The sequence below is a fragment of the Vanessa tameamea genome, chromosome 3, assembly GCF_037043105.1.
Source record: "Vanessa tameamea isolate UH-Manoa-2023 chromosome 3, ilVanTame1 primary haplotype, whole genome shotgun sequence".
Taxonomy (NCBI): Eukaryota; Metazoa; Arthropoda; class Insecta; order Lepidoptera; family Nymphalidae; genus Vanessa; species Vanessa tameamea.
This window is the reverse complement of record NC_087311.1, coordinates 14318677-14342231: the sequence shown is the minus strand read 5'-3', so window position 1 is coordinate 14342231 and position 23555 is coordinate 14318677. Positions and strand designations below refer to the sequence as shown.

The following is a 23555-nucleotide window of genomic DNA, read 5'->3' as shown; positions in this document are numbered from 1 at the left end:
AAGTATGTTTAGTTTTTTTTCAATAATCCTAGCCGATAGTGTAGGCAAACACTTGGCCCTTGGAGTAATGGTGCAAAAAGCTTCATCAAAAGTATAACACCTCGCCTTATTGTCTCCACTGGTGACAGGAGAGCTGGTTCGTTTTTAGCCCAGAGGATCGGAATTGCGATTCAACGGGGAAATGCTGCTAGCATTCTTGCCACCTTTCCACGCGGTCAATATTTATACAGTAACTATTTTTAATTCATATTTGTATATATTTAAGCACTTAATGTTATCAATTCTTATTTTAATAAATTTATAACTACTGTAGTGTAGGTAGACATTATGCACATTGACAGTTCGTTGAATTTGAAAATGACAAATAATCGAATATAAAATTGACATTGCATGTTGACAGTTGAAGTTGATCCAACTTTGTTGTATGACAAAATTCAAAGAGCGGACATTCTATGACCGGTGATAAAATACAAAATAACGTTTAAAGTTTTGTTATTCCGTGTAGTCAGTAAACATATATGTTATAAAGAACTCTCAAAAATGCGAGTATTATTAACTGTACTAACTTTGATATCAAGTTTGAGTGGAAGTAAGTAGTTGAAAGTTACAAAGCTCGCGTTTGTTGTACGAGGGTGTGGCTTTGCCAAAGACTTAGCAAGAGGGCAAGATGATTATGAATGAATAATAATTAGATATTTGCCATATAATTTTTTATACTAAAAATATAATATATAAGGAATAGATTACTCTATTTCTTTATCTGTTAAACTGTTTCACACTATAAAGTTATTCATAAAATTTTCCCAGTGCTACATGTTCAATTTTTTTCAGGTTTTGCAATTTGGTGTTATCAATGCACTACAGCTACACCAGGTTGTACAGAACCATTTGATTGGCGTGGAGTTGGTTATTTGGGCAATCCTTGCCCCGACGCTGAAGATGTTTGTGTGAAACTTATTGAAAGAAAAGGAGGTATAGTTTGGTATTTAATTGTATTAAATAAACTTGTTGAAATTAAATTGTCCCTGTTCAGTCATGAGAGAATTTATTCTATTTAGCTTTAATTGCCGCACCTAAAAACTATCAAAACATGTGTGCTCTTCCTCAGCTAAGGAAATAATTACCAGGGATTGCTTGAGTAATTTCAAAGGGTTTAGAACTGACATACCGGCTGACACATATGAGGGTTGCCGACAAGCAGCAAAAGATGTAAATTTAGCAAACTTTGTCAACAATACTGTAAAGGAATTGGACATTAAAAGGTAATATGAGTAGAATTTTATCCTCGGTTACCAGAGAATTGTTTATTTACCTTCCAAAATTTACTTTTGTGAAATCACTAGTACAAATCACTTTCACATGGTAGAGTATCACCCAGCATCCAGTTGGCCGGCGACATTTTTGAATGTCTTTTATTTAGGTCTATATATGAGTTTTACCACTTGGCCAACTATTAGTAGTAGCTTCCAATAAAACAGCTAAGTTGGATGCAGGCTCTCTCTGTGTCAAATTACATTAAGTTTGTTTTAGTTGTGATGAGATAACAAATACACAAAGTTACCTTTACACTTACAACATTCATCTCATTCATAATTTGTTTCTTATTATATCTTATAGTAAACATTCTTCACATAGTTATAACTCTTATACAATACTAAACATTCTTCATGTAAGCAACAAACATTCCTCTGTAACACTATTATTAAAAAAATATTTATTAAATGTAATTTTTCTATTTTTCAGAGATTGGTATGATGAGACAATATGGTGTTTCTGTTTCCTTGATCACCGTTGTAACGATGCAACGGTTAAATCACATTCAATGGCACTGTTAGCCTTGACAAGTGTATTTGTGTTGTTAAAAAGAGCACTGTTTTGATATTCATTCATGCTGTTCAAAGCTAACTACTCATAGTTGCTAGACTGGAACGATAATGGAATACTGTGTAAGATCCGATTTTATGTTATTGAATACTTTTAATCATGGATATTGTAAAATATTTGATTACAATTGAGTACCCATAAATCTTTTATATGAATAATATAGTATCCATGTCGCATAAGAATACAGATTTTTGTATAATTTGTTAGAATTTTTTGTAAAAATGACATAATAACTTTATGATATTGTGGAAGAGATTTTAAGAGGTTAATGTGATTTTAAGAACTACTAAGTATTAAGTAGTCTGCTTTGTAAAATGAATGAATACATATCACTGACATTCTAGCAACAACTATAGTAATTAAGTTCTAAGTGTGAGTGATAAAATGTAATATTCCGTCCATTATAATAATTTAGTAAATAACAATGTTTATTTATATGTGTATAGAAATGGTATGAGTTGACACAGGCTGATATTTAATCGGATCTGCCTTTTTAAAGAGCATTGATTTGTATTACATAATAATTATATATTTCAGTAATGATGAGAATACTCTGTGTGATTCATTATTTTGTTTAAATGAAATTAATATTATACCTACTCTACCCTCCATAACAGATATTATGAACTAAATGACTGAAATTTAAATATAATAAACAATTATTTTAATTATCTTTTATTTTTTAATTTTCCACACATAGAACAGAAGAGCGAATTGCAGTATTGTAACCATGAGAGTAGTGACCAAATTAATCATTTTAATCATAGTAGCTGCATCCATTCGCCACATGTCGTAAACTGAAAACTGCGGCGGTTTCTCTTTGATCATCTTCAACATTTTAATAGCTTTTCGTCTCAGCGGCCCTGGAAATATGGAAACATTAATTTTATCAATGAAAGCTATTTACTTAATTGTTTTCATTAAATTTGAATACAATAATCATATCATATTTAAATATTAAGATGAGTTTAAAAATGCGCATGAAGAGGAACAAGAGACTTATTATTGGAACGATAGGTGTATGTCGTGTCCTCGTTGATTATGATAATATTATTTTAGCGTCTAGTTGTATACAGCTATAACGTTTGGTATAACATGAAAGTTTTACGGTTCTTCAGTGGCGGCGTAGTATGCGTTGGCACCCGGGGCGACTTTCTATTGAGCTTCCTCAAAATAAAACGACAAATACTAAACGTGCTTACGTGACTTTATTGTGCTAAAATATTCGATGACATTATCAAAATTTAATTTTCTGTCCTTTTCTATGTACAATATGGAAAGACTGATAAATCGTGTTTGGCTCATTGTAGATCTTAAGTAAGACAAATAGAAAATATTTTAGACATAGCGCTAGACTTGGACAGACTCAGAATAGTCCCATTTTACAATAAATTTCAGATGCTATATGGGTATTTTGGACCGCTTTTTGAAGAGAAATGTTGGTGGTTTCCAAGTGGCGCCTCAGTCGTAAAAATTCCATAATAATGTCCACAAAGATTTTTGTAAGATTTGGAACTATACCAAGAATTACTTCTGTTGACGGAAGCAGAGTTTTATGCTGAACAATACCAAATGTTATGAGAATGTCATCCATTGCTTTGAAACGATGCTCTAGTTCTTCGTAAAATCTATCAAGACATTCTAACATAGCTCTCTGCACGTCTTCTGGCAATGTTAGTCCAGCGTCTTGGGACATTTCTCCTGGCATACGTTTTCGGAATCTACTCTTAGAAATAGCTCTTTCCACTATTTGGATACGTTGAGTTTGTAGAAATTTTTTTAGGCTTTGATTTTTATGATACACTTTTCCAGCGTAAGCCCAGATGCAAACGCATTTACTTTTGTGTCTGATTAACTCCTTTAGGACATCACACCAAAAAGAGAGATAGCATAAAAAACTGAAGTCTCTACAATTAGTACACCGTGAACCGGCAAGAAACTCAGTAATTACTTTTTTTTCAACATTTAAAATACAAAGTTTTGTTAGTTAAATAAATTTATATATTTAACTAACAAAACTTATAATAATATATATCCTGCCTGGAATTCAACAAGTATTAGCCCCACGCTTTTTTATCATCTATATAATCTTGTATTGAAAATAATATGCTTTTTTTATTAATATATTATTTAAAAATGATTTGAATTTAAGATTTTGATTGATTAGAGATTCTTATATAAAATACGTATGTCCTAATTTAGTGAGTAATTTAGAAGCTAGGTCAAAATAAGACAAATACTTACTCTACGTGTAATTATACATAAAACTGCAGAATAATGACCGTGTAAGTGGTTACGACGCCGAGGGTGCGCACGAGGAGGCGCGCGTTCAGCGTGTAGATATCATATAAAGATATGTCGTTTTTCACATCCAATAACAACAACATGCGTTTCGCGTTCCGCTTGATTTCACCTAAAATGAAACAAATTTCTTATTATGTAAAAGCGCGTTCATCTTCAAGCCTACCGATGGAGCTGACAGAACAGACCTTACCTATACATAAGTAGGTGTGTTTCTAAATGCAGTAAGCACTTAATTAACGCAAGAGCTACATCAATAATTGCTTTTTAATTTATAACCTGCGCCATAGAGTATTAAAGGCATATGTGAGTAACTTCGAGTCAATCAGGTGATTTGACATTCTAAAATGTTATCATATATTATACATAACTTTTAACTGTGACTTTACCCTAATACTACTTTGATAATATTTGTTTATTATCATTAGTAGATGGTATCATTGTTTATGTTTTATGAGTATATCTTCATACAAACCGCCTCGTTGGCTTAGTGGCTAGCTCCTGGCGACGAGTCACCTCCGATTTACACGATAAAGACCGGTAACGGTTGAATTGGCCAATACAAGTGTAGATCGGATCCGAAGCGACGACGATGCGGCGTGGACTGGGACACCGCCCTACACGCGATGGAGGTGTGCGTCCACGAGATTGTATAAGACCTCTCCTGTAAACAAATCGTGATGGCGATGCTTCGCAGAGAATCGGCCTGGAGGGGAGTAGAGTCCTTCGGTGAGACCGTGATGGTCCAGGAGGCGATGGTGGAGCGCAATCACAAAGGGCCGATCCTGCTCTGCGTAGACGACAATTCGTTCTATCTACACGAATCCGCAGTCTTTCCGATACATGCAAACGATAGCCATAGCGCACTACGAGTTTTTGCTGCGCGCTGAAAAAACCTGCGACATTTTTACGTACGGCAAAAATAATAAAAAATAAGCAGGCTCGTGCACTACGACCTAATAACGCATAAAAAACATTTTTAAAATGGATTTCATATAAGCAGTTTGTATTTCTGCTCTTGTAATTAGAGCTTGTAAAAAGAAAAAAAGATCCTGGGTACATCCTCTTGTCAAAAACGTTTATACAAGGGAAAATTCTGTAAAATATTTAGTGATCGTGATTATATCGAAAAGTTTTTAGAATGACGAAAGAATGTTTCTATGAACTTTTAAAAAGAGTTGGACCTTATATTACATATGAAAATACTCGATTCAGAAATGTCATATCACCGAAGAGAGACTTTCAGTGACTTTAAGGTAAGTATTTACAATTTCACTTAATTTACATGTTTAGATAATATTTATTGTTAATAAGACATTCATATCATTATCTTTTTTGTACATTTTAGGTACTACAAATTGGCCACATCCAATATTTCCGAATCTTCATCTTTGGATTGGTCGAACTGTATGAACATAATTTGTGGTCTCTGTTGCAATCTGTATATCTTCGTACAGCGTCGATGTTGATTGGGCCGATGACAGTGGAATCGGAGTTGTAGGATACAACGATTGTCTTGAAGATGCCAATGTTGACGGTGTTAGTAATGGTGACAGAATTGGTGACGACACATATGTATTACTTCCGGGTAGTGTATTTCGTAGCAGCAAATAAGAATGCAAATCGGTGAACGTGCACAGAAGCATTGCGGGCGTGTACGTAAACATAGGAGGTAAGTACTCTTAACTCTTCGCCTGTCTCATTACTCGCAAAATTTAAGTTTTTGCAAAGAATTTTTGCTCGTCATTTAATTACTTCATCATCGTTATTAACATAAGTGCGAAAAACGTTGTCTTCATCTACGTCTGCTACAGAAGACTTTTCTTTTAAAATATTAATTAACAGTTCTTCAAAAGCTTCAGCTTTTTTCTTTTGAATCGTACGATGACCGACATTAGGATATGTTACTGGATTTGCAGAATTTGATAGTGGAGCAGGAATACCTGTTCTCGTAGCTAAGAAACTCGATGAGGGAAAACAATGTATTTTGAATTTCGTCGGTGCACTCAGAGAATTGAAGATAATTTTGTGTTTCAATGTTGCTAATTTTTGGTTGATGATTTATGGAAGGCATCAAACAAATGTAAATTATCGAAATAATAGTATTTTCAATTTTTTTAGCCGCTTGTCCTGACTGTACATTTCTCTGCAATGCCAACTCTTTTCTAAATCTATCCTTTAAATTTCTCCATTTATTCGGCACTTCTTCACCTATAGCATATTATAATATATATTATAATATTGTTATATTATAATATGTTATAGGTGAAGAAGTGCAGAATAATGTTTTATAGAAGAAAGAAGAAGAAGTATAATGTTTTATACACTATAGTATATATATATAGAATAATAGAATTTCATTTTTACAGGTATCTTGCTACTGCAAATAGTTTTTATTCTCTACATTTCGAATAATTATTGGGCCATACAACAATTAGAGAAATAGTCGCAAATATGAGCAAACAGTTATTTAGTTGCTTACAACCAATTTACATGCCTGCTGAAAGAAATGAAGGAGAGTGGAAAGAGATTGCTAAAAATAAATTTTCTGAACTGCGTTGGGGCTATTGACAGAAAATTAGTGAGGATAAAAAATTGCGATGGTGCAGATTTTACTAGCTGTATGTGATGCGGCGTACAGTTTTATTGTTATATATATCGGAGCCCATGGCGCAAATAGTGACTCCGGTGTGATTCAAGTTCCGGACAAAAACTTATAAATAATCAATTAAATATTCCTGCAGCTGTAAAATTGCCATACGTTCAAAATGGCCAAAATATGCCGTTTCTGCTAGTTGGAGATGAAGCTTTTGCACTCTTAACGCAAATTCTCAGAGCATACCCACGAAGCTAACTCAAGCACGCCGATTAAAATAATGTACATTTTTAAATTAACATGGTTATTTTTACTACTAACAGTATTTAAAACGGGGAATGTCTTGTTCTCGTGAACAAGACATTCGTAGATAATGTCGAAATATCGAGCTCCACCAAATAAAAATAAAAAACATAGTAAATATCCCGTTTTAAATACTGTTAGTAATGTACATTTTAATGGTATTTGGTATATGATGTAATAAATGGCGAATATTACACCAAGCTATCGATAACAACTCCGAATTTTGTGATAATGTAATAATAACATGCCGTCTCTTGCATTCATTACATATTGAAAGTAACAAAAAAAACAGTTTTACTTACCTTTATCTCTTTGTTGATTGTCTTTCATTTCACCCCATCTTCGAAACCAATTTTATCAAACTTCTACCCATAAATGCTGTTTGATGTTTCTATCGCTGTATTCTTTTAAAGTATCGCCGTAGTGCGCACAGTCAAAGATGAACTAATGTATCACATCAAACTGATCTACCGCTGCGCCGCAAACAAATTGTAACTTGTTACAGATTTTTCAACGCTGCGGCAACTTTGTAGCTAAGTTCCCTCAATAGAATTGAAAACTCAATGTACAATACTGCGGCGCGATTTTATGTCGCAAAGCATTTGCAAATTGATAGTGCGCGCCTAGCCCTGGTGGGTAAAAAACCCTCATATCCCGGTTTCACCGAACACAACACGAAATTACAAGCTGAATAAACAAGCACGAACAAAACGATACTTTTCAAACACGTTCTCTTTCTTCAAAATGTTGAGAAAAAAAGTTTGGATAATATTCTCCTGCCATTGGAATTCGTTTTATCTATATTTACCCTTAAATTATATTAAAGGTTCTTTATAAGAGTTTCTGTAAGGATGCTTGTTATTTTGCAGCTAAGTAAAGTGGTACTTACCTTTTGTTTTAAAAATACTTCTTAATATGTGTAAATAAAATACGAACCTTCAGACGAATGTACGATGTCGCGGCACAGCTTTCTCGACTGTTCTAATTTTGATGTGATCAATTCGGTAAATATGCACAGTAAGAAGTATATTAGGGTGTAAACAAAAGAGAGCTGTATGACCACGAAGTAAGACTCAGAGTTCGTTATCATCTGCAACAGATAAAAGATAAATGTTACGAAATACGATTATTTACTTTTTTACATTATTCGAGCAAAAATAATTGTACAGTAAATATTCTAAAAAGATTGTTTGTTATAAAATTGACTGAGCATCAAAATTAGTTAATTTTATGGAATTGATTACGAATTACCATGTGTGAAAAAACGGCTTGGTATTTAAGCAAAATAATTGATAATTCTATCAACATCAGCACCCACAGTAACACTATGAACGTGAAATACAATATCTGTAAAGAAGAATTATCATTTAAATATAATTTGTATGTCATTTAAGACCATCGCGTAAATTGTCTGGTACGTTACCTTCATTTGAAATAAGTCAGTAAAATCTGCCATTACTGTCAAGATATCGTGCGTCCCCAGCACCAAGCTGTTCAGTTTCGTTTCTAGACCGACGTCGATCGTTTCGTGTAATCGGGCTCGTTCAATCGTATGTAATCTGGATTTGCTTTCAACGAAACGTCTAATTTTCTCTAATTCTTTTTTAATGTAATCTACGCGAATTTGTATATAATATAATATTAATAAACTCAACGTTATATCAATAATAGTAATGAGACTTGAAAACCCAACAAAAACAGCAAACGGGCAGAATCCTTTGATAAAGTAAGTATTATGAATGGCGGTAAAACAAAAGAAAATCACCGTAATTGCTACCGAGCTAGTGAAGCTCAACCAAGATAAAACGCTGTTATTGAATTGCGTCGTATTCAGATCACGATCTATTTTCTGAAGCTTGACGTATAATTCACATAGCGACTCACTGTCGACGATGAATCTTTGATATAAGAACAATAAGTAATCACAAACGTGGATAAACATGTTAAACGATTTTAAATATAAATCATCAACAAACAAGTATTTTGTGCATTCACATTCGGTGGTTAGAAATAATTGAGATAACATATCTACCGTCAAAATAAATATTGAATACAAATTGTACCACTTCGAAGGAGGCGTGACGAAGCCGTGTTTAATTTTCACATTAAGGTTACCGACAATCGCTTGTAGAAGATGGATCGGTTTAAAAATATTTGCAAAATCTTCGTCAAGTATATCAGAGGATAGTTTTTCTAAATGGTAAGCCATGGCTGGCGAGTTAACTGCCCGCTTCAGGCGGAAGTTAACAAAGTACGGATCTACAAAAACTGCATTATATATTCAGTAGAAAATGAATACTCAAGGGACGTAATATAGATCATTTGGTTGTCCTACTAATTACTTTTAAACTATATACACAAAAAACTGCAAAGTTGTGTGTATTATGAATATTGAAAAATTTAACGTTTCCTGATTCTCGCCAATGTTTTATGAGCACGACTTATTCAGAAGTTGACACATCACCATGTTTTATTTTAGGGATAATTTGGCACACAGCGAGATAAGGATGGATAATGATTCCAGATTTAACCTTAGGGTTAACATACTTCTTTAATGAATTTACAAGAACTTCCTCCAGATAGAGAGAGAGTTGAATAAAATTCTGGGTATGGATTTCGATGCGCTTAGATACGATAGAACAATTTGATCTCAAGTGAAATCTATTTTTTGGCTATTGAGGGGCTCATCGGTAATTGGGGCCTCAAGAATTGGATTTTCCTTACTGCTGTGGGCAGTTAGGGTAGCAGAATCGGCGGTTTGGGTTTAGGTTAGCTATAATAGTAGACTCTGCTTCGGAAGGAGTTTTATTGGAGGCGTTAGCTATCATTCCACATGAGACAACATGTGTGTGTTAGGATTACGTTTGCCAGGTTTGTAAACTTCGTCAGCATTTAGTTTATTGTCCACTGCAGATGTTTATGGTCTGTTACTATTTCAAATTTAAGGCCGAACAGGTATCGGCGAAAGTATTTAGTTGTCCATACGGTGGCAAGAAATTCTTTATCCACGGTGCTATAGTTAATCTCACCGGAATTTAAGGTTCTAGATGCGTAGGCTATCGGCTTGACTGAACCGAAAGTCCCTTGCGATAAAGTTAAAAGCGTCGGTTCTAGGGATAAAATCTTTAAAGAAATCTAGATACTACAGTAGCGGGTCCTTAATAAGAAGGGTTTTATTTTCCTCGAAATATCTTTCATATTAAGCATCGTTAGATTTATTTTTGAACCCTTTTTTAAGCAGAGAGTCATGTGTTCAGTTGTGCGGGTGAAATCAAGAATACATTTACGGTAGTAAACTTTAAGACCGAAGAAACGCTTTATTTTTTGTTTGAGTCTTTAGAATAGGGAATTTCTGGAAAGCTATTATCGTGTCTGGATTGGGTTTTATCCTGTCCTTAGATCTTGAGACTTGTAGTCTCTGTCATACCTGTTTTAAGTTATCCAAATGCTCCTGAAGGGAGGTACTTAATACAATGATGTTGTCGAGATAAAACAGACATATCTTATTTTTCAAATAGCGGGACAGATCATCCATGACGTTAAAACCTGTTTTACGTTTGTTAGTAGGGTCCATTTTGATCTGGTAGAAACCGCTAGCGAGATCTAGTGTTTTTTTATGGTATAGATAGCAAAAGGGGCAGGAGGCCCAACTTATGGAATGACTACCACCGCCCATGGACATCTGCCACACCGGGGTGCTTGCAGATGCGTTACCGGCTTCTAAGAAAGGTGTAGGCTCTTTTTTTGAAGGTTTCCAAGTATCGGTGCGGTAAAACCGCTGGCGAAAGCTGGCGCCTTATATTCCGATGTAACATTTTTGAAATTTGTTCTTGTTATGAATGAAACCTCTTGCTTATGAATGAAAGGATATCTATAGATTTTTATAAAAACACGCATTTCATCAGTAGTTTTAATTTTATGATTGATTCTATTAGTAAAGGAAAGGGGCTCACTAAATCTATGTTCGCTTCCCATTTATTTAGGAGCTCAATTAAGCCTTCAAAAAGTTGTGAAATATATAAATGAACAAGTTGATATCATGTTGTTCCTGAAACTCTCAAAAACAAGGTAATTTAATTGAATATACGTTGCGGATGGTGGTATGCACATTGGTTATTTCAAAAGGCTCATAATTCCAAGATAAAAGTTCCAAAATGACGGTTTCTAGGTACTCTACTTCAGGATATGGCTCCTGCATCTCGCCGTAATGACAAACTGAACTGACAATGATTAAAGTTCAAGATTTTGGAAATAATCTAGTCCATGAGCAACCGTGAGTATCTTACCGACTGCGCTAATTAATAAGGCTACGACCAGAGGATTAAAATCAAAATATTTAATGAATAAAGATGACAATAAAATAATTTATTTAAAAATACATGTGTCGATTGGTCACAAGTGGTCAAAAGTGATGGAATCTTACGGTAGCGCGATGAGTGTCCAGTGGCTTACGTTATGCTGCGTCTGCTCTTCTTGAAACTCCAAGGCGGCCGGCCCCTGTTGTGCTGCACTGCCCTCGCGCAACCGATGGCATCGCGGGTGATTCAGATGAGGCGCTTACGCTGTGTTTCACTTGGAAATGTCGTTTGTAATATTTGTGTAAATATGTTTTGATAACACTCAAAATGAGGTAACACTCGAAGGACTTGTATAGCTTAACAATTTTAACAGCTATTATGTTAATCCATATCAGATAAGTCATTTTAAAATTATAATAGTTGGCTTAATTTTTTATTTAATTTAGTAAATGCTATAATTGGTGTTTTGATTATAACAGATTCAATTTAAAAATTGGGTTATACTATTTTATACGCGTACATTTCGTTTTTTATTTATTTAACAACATCCACGTTATCGCAGTTGCCCGTGTTTTCTTTTTCCGTAGTTTTTTTTTATTTTTGTTTGTGGTTGTTTTAAATTTTCTTATTGATTAAACATCAGCAGATCTTCCCTGGGGCTCGTCGGGAGCTAAATCGTCTTCACATTTCTGGGGACAACTCGAGGAGCTTCGTGCATCCGAGCTTGCTTTTTATAGCGTAACCCTAATTTTTTGCTGTGACTTAAAAATGCCGTGCAGAAGGTATTTATTTTGGGATTTCATATACATAGCTGTATATTTCGTCACGCACTCAAACGAGATGTAGTTTCGTGTTTGTCTGGATCCAACTCTCGGTTTGGTGCACACCTTAATGCTACTTTCAGATGCCTGGCCTTTCGCACTGCACTTCCTTGCTCCTGACGTTTGTAAATCCTGGGTTGCTCTAAATTTTACCATTACGCTTTTGGCGGCTTTTGACTTATTGTTATTTGAGGATCCTTTGCTTGGGTTGCTGTCGTGATTGAGTGTATCGATTTTTGTTGGAGGTCTGCCAGGCCATATTCAATTCTAATCAGCGTCTCCCTGGTCTAGATGGGGTAGGAGTGGAAGAAGTGGCCTGTGGATAGAGTGGCGCTTCGGCAGTCGGCTAGGAAGGTTTTGGTCTTCCTAACCTCCCTCAGCACATCTAGCTGGTTTCCCAGGGCGCTGATGTTGGTATGTAGCTCTGTAATCCCCGCTTCTAATCTCTCCCATTTCTGACCATTGGAGATGCTCGGGATGGTCTCGGCCTTCAGTAACCCTTTCATATTCTTCTGCGCCTCCCGGATTTCTCTTATTATTTCTTATTTCTCTTGTTCCAAAGAGCTCGGAGGTCTCGTAGCGGAGTCAGCTACGAACCACGAGTCTACTTTATGGCTTCACTGACGTCAGCGCGGACCAGGTGCAATTCTTATATAACAGAGTTCGTCATTGTTAGGATTTATCTGTTGTGCGCTCTTTCTACTCGCACCAGTTTTTAGGTGTGCCTAGAGTGCTCCTTCTCCAAGTTGCATTTATCATGATTTCGTGAGTCTAAGAGGGAGATAACTATTTCGTAAAGCCCCTGCAGACACTTGTGGCATGAGGCATTGGTTGTGTTCGATAGAGGGGTCATGATTATTGGGTCAGGCTTTGGTGCCGTTTTTTAAAACTTTAGTTGTCAGGGATATTGATTTTGCTGTTGGGGCAGAGTCCATGATTAATACTTTTTAATATTTAGCGCATTATCGACTTCATAATCTCATACATTACGGTACATACATATTTACATTTTTGAGTTTTATTTTGTACGAGTTTTGTAATTTTATCTCATTTTAATTAGATCTTGCGGTAAACGGAGTAAATTTGAAATTCCTAAAAATGGTAAATAAGAACAGACTTTAAAAATGGATGATTTTATTCGATATAAATTCGATATCTAAGTTTAGTTTCGACTGAGAAGAAATAAGCTGCATGCTTGAGTTTTGATCTATACCTAAAATTAGTATTAGATGATCAGAGTTTAAACGCTACTTGTGTCACTTTCTAACATATACTCCGGTTTGAAGGATGACCGAGTCAGTACAATTATAGGCACAACACCTTGGTTTTTAAAGTTGACGATACTTTAGCGATGTAATCCCTTACATGGTTAATATTTCTTAGTGCCAATGTCTATGTCTATAACATTTGCATACGACTGTCGATGTCCAAAGATGCCCTCCGAGTAAGTCAAACAAAGTACGGCATTTCGTATATATGCATAGTGTGAGAATGGGCAAGAGTATATGGCGGTCGCGCACTTACAAAATCATATATAGCTATAGCCATCACCTTCTTGTTCTCCCAGGTAATGGAGTCCATTGTAAACTGCCAGCTCCTACGGTAACTAGAGGAGTACCAGCTGATGAGTGACCGCCAGTATGGTTTCCGTTGGGGTCACTCAGCCTTCTAGTTCACCTTACTCATAAATGGGCGGAAGCAGTTGAGAGCAAGGGGGGGCATTGGCAGTCAGTTTGGATATAGCGAAGGCCTTCGATCGCGTGTGGCACGAAGCGCTTCTTTCGAAGCTTCCTTCCTATGGGCTTCCCGGGAAATTATGCAATTGGATCACCAGCTTTTTGGCTGGAGCATCGGAGGATCGGAGCATGAAGGTCGTTGTCGACGGTGCATAATCCGACTTAAAATTCGTCAATGCTGGTGTTCCACAAGGCTGCGTTCTATCACCCACTCTGTTTCTTCTGCATATCAATGACTTGTTGCAAATCAGTAACATTCACTGCTATGCAGACGAAAGTACCGTAGACACCTCAAACAAAGGCCGTGCTACTATTTCTCGGGAAAATGTCGAAGAAAACCGGAACAAACTTGTGTCTGAAATCGAGTCTTCGTTAAACAAAGTCTCCAACTGGGGCCGGCTAAACCTCGTCCTTTTCAACCCCAAGAAGACGCAAGTTTGCGCGTTAATTGCTAAACACCATTTGTCGTATCTCCACGATTTGAGAACATTCCGTTAGCTGCCACAGCTAGTATATTATATATACGGCTATTAGCTATATGTTGTATATTAGCTATACGGAATACTTGGCGTCGATATTTCAAGCTTCGTTCGGTTCCGCGGTCAATTAGAAGGCAAAGCCAAATTGGCATCAAGAAAGCTCGGTGTGCTCAGCAAGGCAAGACAGTATTTCACGTCGGCCCATCGTCTAAGACTATACAAGGCGCAAATTCAGCTTCACATGGAGTACTGCTCTCACCTCTGGGCGGGTGCTCCCCAGTACCAGCTCCTTCCATTTGACCGTATCCAACGTAGAGCAGCTCGAATTATTGACGATCAAGCGCTTTCCGATCTGCTTGATCCTTTGGCTTTGCGTAAAGATGTTGGATCACTCGGCATCTACCGACTTTTTTACGGGGAATGTTTCGAGGAATTGTTTGGATTAACCCCAGCTCCTGAATTTCACCTTCGGACATCTCGTCAAAATTCTAAGTTTCACCCGCACCACTTAGATGCCCGAAAATCCACAACAGCGCGGTTTTTAAGACATTTTCTGTCTCGCACAATCACTCTGTAGAACCAGCTTTCGCCGACGGTTTTTGCGAACCGATACGACTAGGGAACCTTCAAGAAAAGAACGTACTCCTTCCTTAAAGGCCGGCAACGCACCTGCAAGCCCCCCGGTGTTGCAGATGTCCGTGGGCGGTGGTAGCACTTTCCATCAGGTGAGCCTTCTGCTTGTTTGCCAACTATCATATATAAAATAATCATACGATAATATCGTATGTAAGACTCTACGTCTATATCACTGGTAGAAAAACCTAATATTTTATTTGTAATTAAATTTCTAAGATAATTTCAACTTTAATGTTTAACTTTTAAGTGGCTGTTTGTTAATTTTTATCGTATAATCATATACAATATGATTTCGTTTTTAATAGGAGAAATGTCACCGTTTTCTTCGGATGAACAAATTACAAATATGTAGTGTAATAATTTTAGAGGTTAATTCTAGTTTAAGTTGTATATACATACACCGACACATTTTTAAATAAATTCATGACGATCCGAGCAAGTGTTTTATTACAGAACTACAAGTAAGCCAGGGACATGTACCCGAACGCGTTATGAGAAGTCAAACTCATTACTAAAATTATGACGACGCTATCGATGCTCTTTAATATAAATATAACCTTGATTTAAGAAACGCTCGTTATAGAAATCGGTAATAGCTTGCTGGTTGAATTTCATTAACAAATACAGATTTACTTAGGTTTTACTTTGTCACGAGATGAACTCATGAGGATGATGAGTTTATAGCTAATATTACATTTAAATTATATGGACGGTAAAGTTGAGACAAACTCTTCAATGAGTATCAGTAGCTAGAGTCCACCAAAAGATGTCTGATATTTCATTAAGTACCCGGAATGATGGTGTAAAGCAGACATCATTCTCTATTTAATTATGTCCTACTCTAAAAAAAATTGATTGGAATTAACATTTGGAAATGTTCCTAGAGCAACTCTAGGTCCAGCACACTTTCTATAGATAGTAGAGTCCTCTTCAACTCTACCCTCCATAACAGATATTATGAACTAAATGACTGAAATTTTAGAATAATAAACAACTACTTTAATTATCTTTTATATTTTAATTTTCCACACATAGAACAGGTGTTTTTTTAGTTAAAACATTGAATAAAATAAATTTTCTTTAGTGGTAGTGACATGACCTTGAACTTAGACAATTCACTTAACAAGATTTACAGAAGAGTAAATTGCAGTATTGTAACCATGAGAGTAGTGACCAAATTAATCATTTTAATCATAGTAGCTGCATCCATTCGCCACATGTCGTAAACTGAAAAATGCGGCGGTTTCTCTTTGATCATCTTCAACATTTTAATAGCTTTTCGTCTCAGCGGCCCTGGAAATATGGAAACATTAATTTTATCAATGAAAGCTATTTACTTAATTTTTTTTCATTAAATTTGAATACAATAATCATATCATATTTAAATATTAAGATGAGTTTAAAAATGCGCATGAAGAGGAACAGGAGACTTATTATTGGAACGATAGGTGTATGTCGTGTCCTCGTTGATTATGATAATATTATTTTAGCGTCTAGTTGTATACAGCTATAACGTTTGGTATAATAACACATGAAAGTTTTACGGTTCTTACCACTGTAGATCAGGGACAGAACTGTGATGCAAAGATATTTCGTGGTCTTAATTTCTCTGTAGAATGCCTCGCATCGAACGCATATGACAACAATTATGATTAAGTCAATTGCGGTCACTGTCGGTAAAACTATAAATTCAAAGCGTTTTATAATCTGAAAGAAATATTACAAGAATAGCACATGAAGTTCAGGGGTACAAAGAAGCCAAAATAATCACGGTATATCTTTGATTGACACGGATTGAAAGTCAATATAATATGAACTTCAAGAAGTTTGTGGTGCCTGCTTTGTTTTGGGTAAAATTATGTGTACTTAAACTTGCCGTGTACCCAAAGGGATATTCCATCGAATTTTGTTTAAGCAGGTAATAGACATTTTGTCAACCTCTGATGCCACCAATTTCCGCGTTTGTTTCATTCAAATCCCCAAAATGCCCCCTATTGTTCCTTCTTTCTAAAATGGAGTGCCAGTAAAGTGAAACTTCTTCTTGAGTGTATCGTGTAACGGGATAAATAAAGCGCGCCAAGGAATTGAAGATAGCGATGCTCGCCCGACGCGCTCTTACACAATTATGTGATAGAGCTGTTGCGGTTATTGGTAGAAAAAGCTGATATTTTGTTTGCGATTCAATTTCTAAAACTACTTTTTACTTTTAATTTTTCCTTGGTAGAAATTTAAGCAATTTCTTTGGCCGAACAAATTGTTAGATAACGTTCAGTGTAATTAATAATTGTATTTGCTTGAAGATATTTTAAGGTTTTGTATATACATAGACAAATTTTTCGAGTTTTTGTAAATTCATTAAACGTGCTTCTGTAATTATTTAAACTCACAGTTGGACGCGAATTTTATTTGTTTTTATTTTAATTACATACTTACGTCGTGTTGCAATCCCAGTAGTATAAATTCGAATGTCAAAAGTGTTGCAGTAAAAAATTTGAAACAGAATAAAAACATCTGTAAAATAAAAAAAACATATGTAATTCCGAAAATAGATTATCTATCTGCTAAGTAACAATAATAATAGCCATTTCTTACCTGGAACCGGTAAAGCGATTGAAATCTAAGCAACTGCTCAAATATATCCTGCAAATATACGTCGGTATCGCTAAATTTAAAATCATGCGTCTTTGAGGCCAAACAACGCAACGTTTTCATCGTAGGGAATATATTTTTTGTATATTCTTCGACTGGTAAATCCGCCGTGCCTCTCAAATGATTCGTAATGATGGCATTGATGTAGCGAATGCGAATGTAGAAATATATCAAAAGATTCGCGCAGTTGAGCCATTCGAACGTGCTCGTCACCTGCGCGACGAGCGGGCCCGCGAAGCTCGCGGTCACGACGGCGTCTGCGGACAGCGCAGAGGCGTAGAGCAGAAGCGAGACGAGTGCGGTAGCGGCGACGGACATAACGTTGGTTTTGAATAAGACGTCGTTAAATATTTTGTTATGATCGGCATTCAACTTACGATCGATTTCTTGCATTTTAATGTAAAATTTAACGTTTGAATCATTGTTCACGAAGCGGACGTGAATAACGTTACATGCAAACGTTGCGTAGTGAAGGAAAAGTGAAACAAAATTAATATAGTATATATGAGGGAATGCTACGTATCTTGCAAAGTAATGAGCGAGAATAGTTGAATAACAAATCAGTACTACTAATAAACAGGTAACGGAGTAGGCTCTCTGTAATGTCGTCGGGGAGGTTACGAATCGGTACTTAGCGTCGACTCTGCACGACCCCAGGATCATTTGTACCAAGCGAAATGGAGCAAACGACTTCAGGAGGCTCTCGTCCAACATGTCGCTGGACAGATATTCCGATGACTTCATTTTTGATATTTAATGTTTATTCTTTAATGGTACTAAAATAGCTGTGTTTGCATTTTGTGCGGGTAAAATGTTCCTGATGGTTCTATGTTACGAAGATTCTGTAATTAAAAGAAAATTTTAGAAGTATTCTGTGCTTTCTGCATACTTTTATTGAAAACTGAGTCTTGGTGTAACAGACGAAAACCTTCTTAATGTGATTTTCTAGACGACAGAGATTTATACTAGGTGGGGATAATTTTTTTATGGGTAAGCGATCCATAACCTCTTAGTCCTCGTGGTGTAAGTAATGATAAACTTGGTTACCACTTCCCAAGTAGCCAATTGTGTAATTACACTTGTATCTTTGAGAGCTGAGGTGGCTCAGTGGTTGCAGCACATAAGAACTCAGTGGGCACAGACTCTCAGTGGTCTGTGCCCACTGAGTTCTTTTATGCTTCATTTGTGTTTATAATTAAAAGTTGAAAGAGAAAACCGTAAGGTAACCTGCAGGTGTCGGATGACCGCATTTAACGCAGTGGAATTAACTCGAACCTTTTGCCTATAAAGAAGAGCCTTAGCCCAGCTATCTTTTATCAGTTGCACGGGTACCTACCTATCGAAGTATCGTTCCAATTGGTTAGTCTTGTACATTAAAGTTTGTAGTAAAATAAGATAAATACTTACTCTACGTGTAATTATACATAAAACTGCAGAATAATGACCGTGTAAGTGGTTACGACGCCGAGGGTGCGCACGAGGAGGCGCGCGTTCAGCGTGTAGATATCATATAAAGATATGTCGTTTTTCACATCCAATAACAACAACATGCGTTTCGCGTTCCGCTTGATTTCACCTAAAATGAAACAAATTTCTTATTATGTAAAAGCGCGTTCATCTTCAAGCCTACCGATGGAGCTGACAGAACAGACCTTACCTATACATAAGTAGGTGTGTTTCTAAATGCAGTAAGCACTTAAATAACACAAGAGCTACATAAATAATTGCTTTTTAATTCATAATCTGCGCCATAACGTATTAAAGGCATTACCTATTAAAAGGTTCCATCAACTTGATTAAAGTTGGATAATATGTGAGTCACTTCGAGTCAATTAGTTGATTTGACATACTAAAATGTTATCATATATTGTATGTGACTTTACTCTGATATTATTTGTTTATCATCATTAGTAGATGGTATTATTGTTTATGTTTTAACAGTATATCTTTATACAGACCGCCTTGGTTTAGTGGCTAGCTCCTGGCCTAGGTGAGACGAAAGCGAAAAATCACCTCTTTTACTTACGAGGGCAATGACCGGTAATGGTTAAATTGGTGTGTGAACCACCACTTTGGTGCGAACCGGGACTCCGCCCTACATGGAGGCGTGTGTCCACGAGGTTGATAAGACCTCTCCCTGCGAGCAATCGTACCGGCGATGCTTTGCAGGGAATCGGCGTGGAGGGTAGCCTGTTTCGGCGAGATCGTGATGTTCTAGAAGGCGGACGGTGGAGCGGAATGAGACAAAGGCCTGTCCTGCTCGGCGGAGACGACATTTCGTTTTATCTACAAGGTTCCGATTATTTTATTTATTTATTTTTTTAATTATATTAGAGGTGGCAAACGAGCAGGAGGCTCACCTGATGGAAAGTGACTACCACCGCCCATGGACATCTGCAACACCGGGGGGCTTGCAGGTGCGTTGCCGGCCTTTCAGGAAAGAGTACGCTCTTTTCTTGAAGGTTCCCAAGTCGTATCGGTTCGGAAAAACCGCCGGCGAAAGCTGGTTCCACAGAGTGGTTGTGCAAGGCAGAAAATGTCTTAAAAATTGCGCTGTTGTGGATTTTCGGACATCTAGGTGGTGTGGGTGATGTTTTGAATTTTGGCGAGATGTCCGAAGGTGAAATTCAGCAGCCGGGATTAATCCGAACAATAAATCGGAACATTCCCCATGATAAATTCTGTAGAAGATGCAGAGCGATCCAACATCTCTACGCAAAGCCAAAGGATCAAGCAGATCGGAAAGGGCTTTATCGTCGATAATTCGAGCCGCTCTACGTTGAATACGGTCGAATGGAAGGAGCTGGTACTGGGGAGCACCCGCCCAGAGGTGAGAGCAGTACTCCATGTGTGGCCGAATTTGTGCCTTGTAGTCTTAGACGATGGGCCGACGCGAAATACTGTCTTGCCTTGCTGAGCACACCGAGCTTTTTTGATGCTAATTTGGCTTTGCCTTCCAATTGACCGCGGAACTGAACGAGGCTTGAAATATCGACGCCAAGTATTCCTATACTAGCTGTGGCGGCTAATGGAATGTTCTCAAATAGTGGAGATAAGACAAATGGTGTTTTTTTAGCAGTTAACGCGCAAACTTGCGTCTTTTTGGGGTTGAAATGGACTGGGTTTACCCAGTTCGAGACTGTTTAACGAAGACTCGATTTCAGATACAAGTTTGTTCCGGTTTTCTTCGACGTTTTCCTGAGAAATATTAGCACGGCCGGTGTGTGAGGTGTCTACGGTGCTATCGTCTGCATAGCAGTGAATGTTACTGATTTGCAACAAGTCATTGATATGCAGAAGAAACAGAGTGGGTGATAGAACGCAGTCTTGTGGAACACCAGCATTGACGAATTTTAAGTCGGAGCATGCACCGTCGACAACGACTTTGATGCTCCGATCTGCCAAAAAACTGGTAATCCAATTGCATAATTTTCCGGGAAGCCCATAGGAAGGAAGCTTCGAAAGAAGCGCTTCGTGCCACACGCGATCGAAGGCCTTCCCTATGTCCAGACTGGCTGCTAATGCCTCCCCCTTGCTCTCAACTGCTTCCGCCCATTTATGAGTCAGGTAAACTAGAAGATCACCGGCTGAGCGACCCCGACGGAAACCGTACTGGCGGTCGCTAATCAGCTGGAACTCCTCTAGGTACCGCAGGAGCTGGTAGTTAATAATGGACTCCATTACCTTGGAGAACAAGGAGGTGGTGGCTATAGGCCTATAATTGGACGGGTCTGAGCGGTTGCCCTTTTTAGGGATCGGGTGCACCAAAGCAGTCTTCCAGGAGTTCGGGACGACGCCGAATGCATAGGATTGCCGGAAAAGACGCGTTAAGACCGGTGCCAACTCGGGAGCACAAGTCCGTAGCACGATTGGAGGAATGACATCGGGTCCACTCGACTTATGAATATCCAAGGAAAGAAGTGCTTTACGAACTGCACTTTGCCGGAATGTAACCTCCGGCATCGTGGTATCACACCGCGGGATTGTTGGTGGTGACTTTCCTCGGTCATCTAGAGTCGAGTTCGCCGCGAAGAGAGAGCCTAAAAGATCAGCTTTCTCCTTCGCGGCCAATGACTCACTGTCTCTGTGCAGAGATGGAAAATTACCTTTAAGTTGTATAAAAGGTTCTGTTTAACTGTTTCTGTAAGGATGCTTGTTATTTTGCAGCTAAGTAAAGTGGCACTTACCTTTTGTTTTAAAAATACTTCTTAATATGTGTAAATAAAATACGAACCTTCAGACGAATGTACGATGTCGCGGCACAGCTTTCTCGACTGTTCTAATTTTGATGTGATCAATTCGGTAAATATGCACAGTAAGAAGTATATTAGGGTGTAATCAAAAGAGAGCTGTATGACCACGAAGTAAGACTCAGAGTTCGTTATCATCTGCAACCGATAAAATAGTTACACAAAATCGATTATTTGAATTTTTACATTATTCGAGCAAAAATAATTTTGGAGTAAATATTCTAAAAAGATTGTTGGTTATAAAATTGACTGAGCATCAAAATTAGTTAATTTTATGAAATTCATTACGAATTACCATGTGTGAAAAAACGGCTTGGTATTTAAGCAAAATAATTGATAATTCTATCAATATCAGCACCCACAGTAACACTATGAACGTGAAATACAATATCTGTAAAGAAGAATTATCATTTAAATATAATTTGTATGTCATTTAAGACCATCGCGTAAATTGTCTGGTACGTTACCTTCATTTGAAATAAGTCAGTAAAATCTGCCATTACTGTCAAGATATCGTGCGTCCCCAGCACCAAGCTGTTCAGTTTCCTTTCTAGACCGACGTCGATCGTTTCGTGTAATCGGGCTCCTTCAATCGTATGTAATCTGGATTTGCTTTCAACGAATCGTCTAATTTTCTCTAATTCTTTTTTAATGTAATCTACGCGAATTTGTATATAATATAATATTAATAAACTCAACGTTATATCAATAATAGTAATGAGACTTGAAAACCCAATAAAAGTAGCAAACAAGCAGAATCCTTTGATATAGTAAGTATTATGAATGGCGGTAAAACCAAAGAAAATCACCGTAATTGCTACCGAACTAGTGAAGCTCAACCATGATAAAACGCTGTTATTGAATTGCGTCGTATTCAGATCACGATCTATTTTCTGAAGCTTGACGTATAATTCACATAGCGACTCACTGTCGACGATGAATCTTTGATATAAGAACAATAAGTAATCACAAACGTGGATAAAGATGTTAAACGATTTTAAAAATAAATCATCAACAAACAAGTATTTTGTGCATTCACATTCGGTGGTTAGAAATAATTGAAATAACATATCTACCGTCAAAATAAATATTGAATACAAATTGTACCACTTCGAAGGAGGCGTGACGAAGCCGTGTTCAATTTTCACCTTAAGGTTACCGACAATCTTTTGTAGAAGATGGATAGGTTTAAAAATACTTGCAAAATCTTCGTCAAGTATATCAGCGGATAGCTTTTCCAAATGGTAAGTCATTGTTGTAGAGTGAACTGTCCGCTTCCGGCGGACCTATATATTCAGCAGAAAATTAATTCTCAAGGGAAGTAACGCGATATAGATCACTTGTTTTTACTACGACTTACTATTAAACTGTATACAAAACGAAACTGAAAAGTTGTCGGTATAACCATTATTTCAAAAATAGAGGGTTCTTTGTTTTCCGCCAGTGTTTGTATGAGCGCGACTAATTCAGAACTGGTTTTTATGATACTGTTACTGGTACAGTACAATTTGTATGTACAGAGTTAAATTAAGATGTGATAAATGATTGTGGTTATTGTTTTTTTCTTAAAAGTATGTACTATTGACGCCTACAGTGCGATTC

At 37.0% G+C, this 23555-nt stretch overlaps 4 protein-coding genes across 5 annotated transcripts in view; 1 reads left to right on the top strand and 3 right to left on the bottom strand.

Annotated features, from left to right (window-relative positions):
- Nucleotides 1-2557, top strand: part of LOC113397579 (uncharacterized) — a 119685-nt gene extending 117128 nt beyond the window's left edge. The window contains exons 2-5 of the mRNA XM_026635996.2: nt 441-589; nt 832-972; nt 1109-1262; nt 1744-2557. Coding sequence (XP_026491781.2) covers nt 541-589; nt 832-972; nt 1109-1262; nt 1744-1879 — 480 coding nt within the window. The 5' untranslated portion in view covers nt 441-540 and the 3' untranslated portion in view covers nt 1880-2557. The remainder of the gene's footprint in view (nt 1-440; nt 590-831; nt 973-1108; nt 1263-1743) is intronic.
- LOC113397576 (uncharacterized) lies at nt 2553-18519 on the bottom strand. 2 transcript variants are annotated; one of them, XM_064217322.1, is made up of 4 exons: nt 17647-18519; nt 17488-17565; nt 16608-16761; nt 2553-2747 (listed from the first exon to the last, which is right to left on the bottom strand). In XM_064217322.1, the coding sequence occupies exons 1-4, from the start codon at nt 18445-18447 to the stop codon at nt 2560-2562; spliced, it is 1221 nt and encodes a 406-aa protein (XP_064073392.1). In that variant the 5' UTR covers nt 18448-18519; the 3' UTR covers nt 2553-2559. The 2 variants fall into 2 exon arrangements, with proteins under 2 accessions (XP_064073392.1, XP_026491776.2); XM_026635991.2 differs by lacking the exon at nt 2553-2747 and adding an exon at nt 16184-16347.
- On the bottom strand, nt 4135-9293 carry LOC135193870 (uncharacterized). The gene is made up of 3 exons (XM_064218123.1): nt 9139-9293; nt 7387-7424; nt 4135-4315 (listed from the first exon to the last, which is right to left on the bottom strand). Exons 1-3 carry the CDS (start codon nt 9291-9293, stop codon nt 4140-4142), a joined length of 369 nt encoding a protein of 122 aa, XP_064074193.1. The 3' UTR covers nt 4135-4139.
- Nucleotides 18520-19121: 602 nt separating the features above from the next.
- Nucleotides 19122-23206, bottom strand: LOC113397514 (uncharacterized). Its single transcript, XM_064218354.1, has 4 exons — nt 23022-23206; nt 22421-22676; nt 21938-22091; nt 19122-19279 (listed from the first exon to the last, which is right to left on the bottom strand). The coding sequence occupies exons 1-4, from the start codon at nt 23204-23206 to the stop codon at nt 19122-19124; spliced, it is 753 nt and encodes a 250-aa protein (XP_064074424.1).
- Between the last annotated feature and the right edge of the window lie 349 nt (nt 23207-23555).

What these genes read in the sequence shown, in the direction of transcription:
- LOC113397514 (XM_064218354.1), bottom strand. Translation starts at nt 23,206, where the DNA reads ATGACTTACCATTTGGAAAAGCTATCCGCTGATATACTTGACGAAGAT. An exon ending in TTTATTTTGACGGTAGATAT is followed by an intron (nt 22,677 to 23,021) that starts GTTATTTCAATT and finishes TGGGTTTTCAAG; the next exon opens with TCTCATTACTATTATTGATA. An exon ending in CTGACTTATTTCAAATGAAG is followed by an intron (nt 22,092 to 22,420) that starts GTAACGTACCAG and finishes TATCGGTTGCAG; the next exon opens with ATGATAACGAACTCTGAGTC.
- LOC113397576 (XM_064217322.1), bottom strand. Translation starts at nt 18,447, where the DNA reads ATGAAGTCATCGGAATATCTGTCCAGCGACATGTTGGACGAGAGCCTC. An exon ending in AATCGCTTTACCGGTTCCAG is followed by an intron (nt 17,566 to 17,646) that starts GTAAGAAATGGC and finishes TTTATTTTACAG; the next exon opens with ATGTTTTTATTCTGTTTCAA. An exon ending in TCTGTCCCTGATCTACAGTG is followed by an intron (nt 2,748 to 16,607) that starts GTAAGAACCGTA and finishes CCATATTTCCAG; the next exon opens with GGCCGCTGAGACGAAAAGCT.
- LOC135193870 (XM_064218123.1), bottom strand. Translation starts at nt 9,293, where the DNA reads ATGGCTTACCATTTAGAAAAACTATCCTCTGATATACTTGACGAAGAT. An exon ending in CCTTCGAAGTGGTACAATTT is followed by an intron (nt 7,425 to 9,138) that starts GTATTCAATATT and finishes TTGGTTTCGAAG; the next exon opens with ATGGGGTGAAATGAAAGACA. An exon ending in CAATCAACAAAGAGATAAAG is followed by an intron (nt 4,316 to 7,386) that starts GTAAGTAAAACT and finishes TTACATAATAAG; the next exon opens with AAATTTGTTTCATTTTAGGT.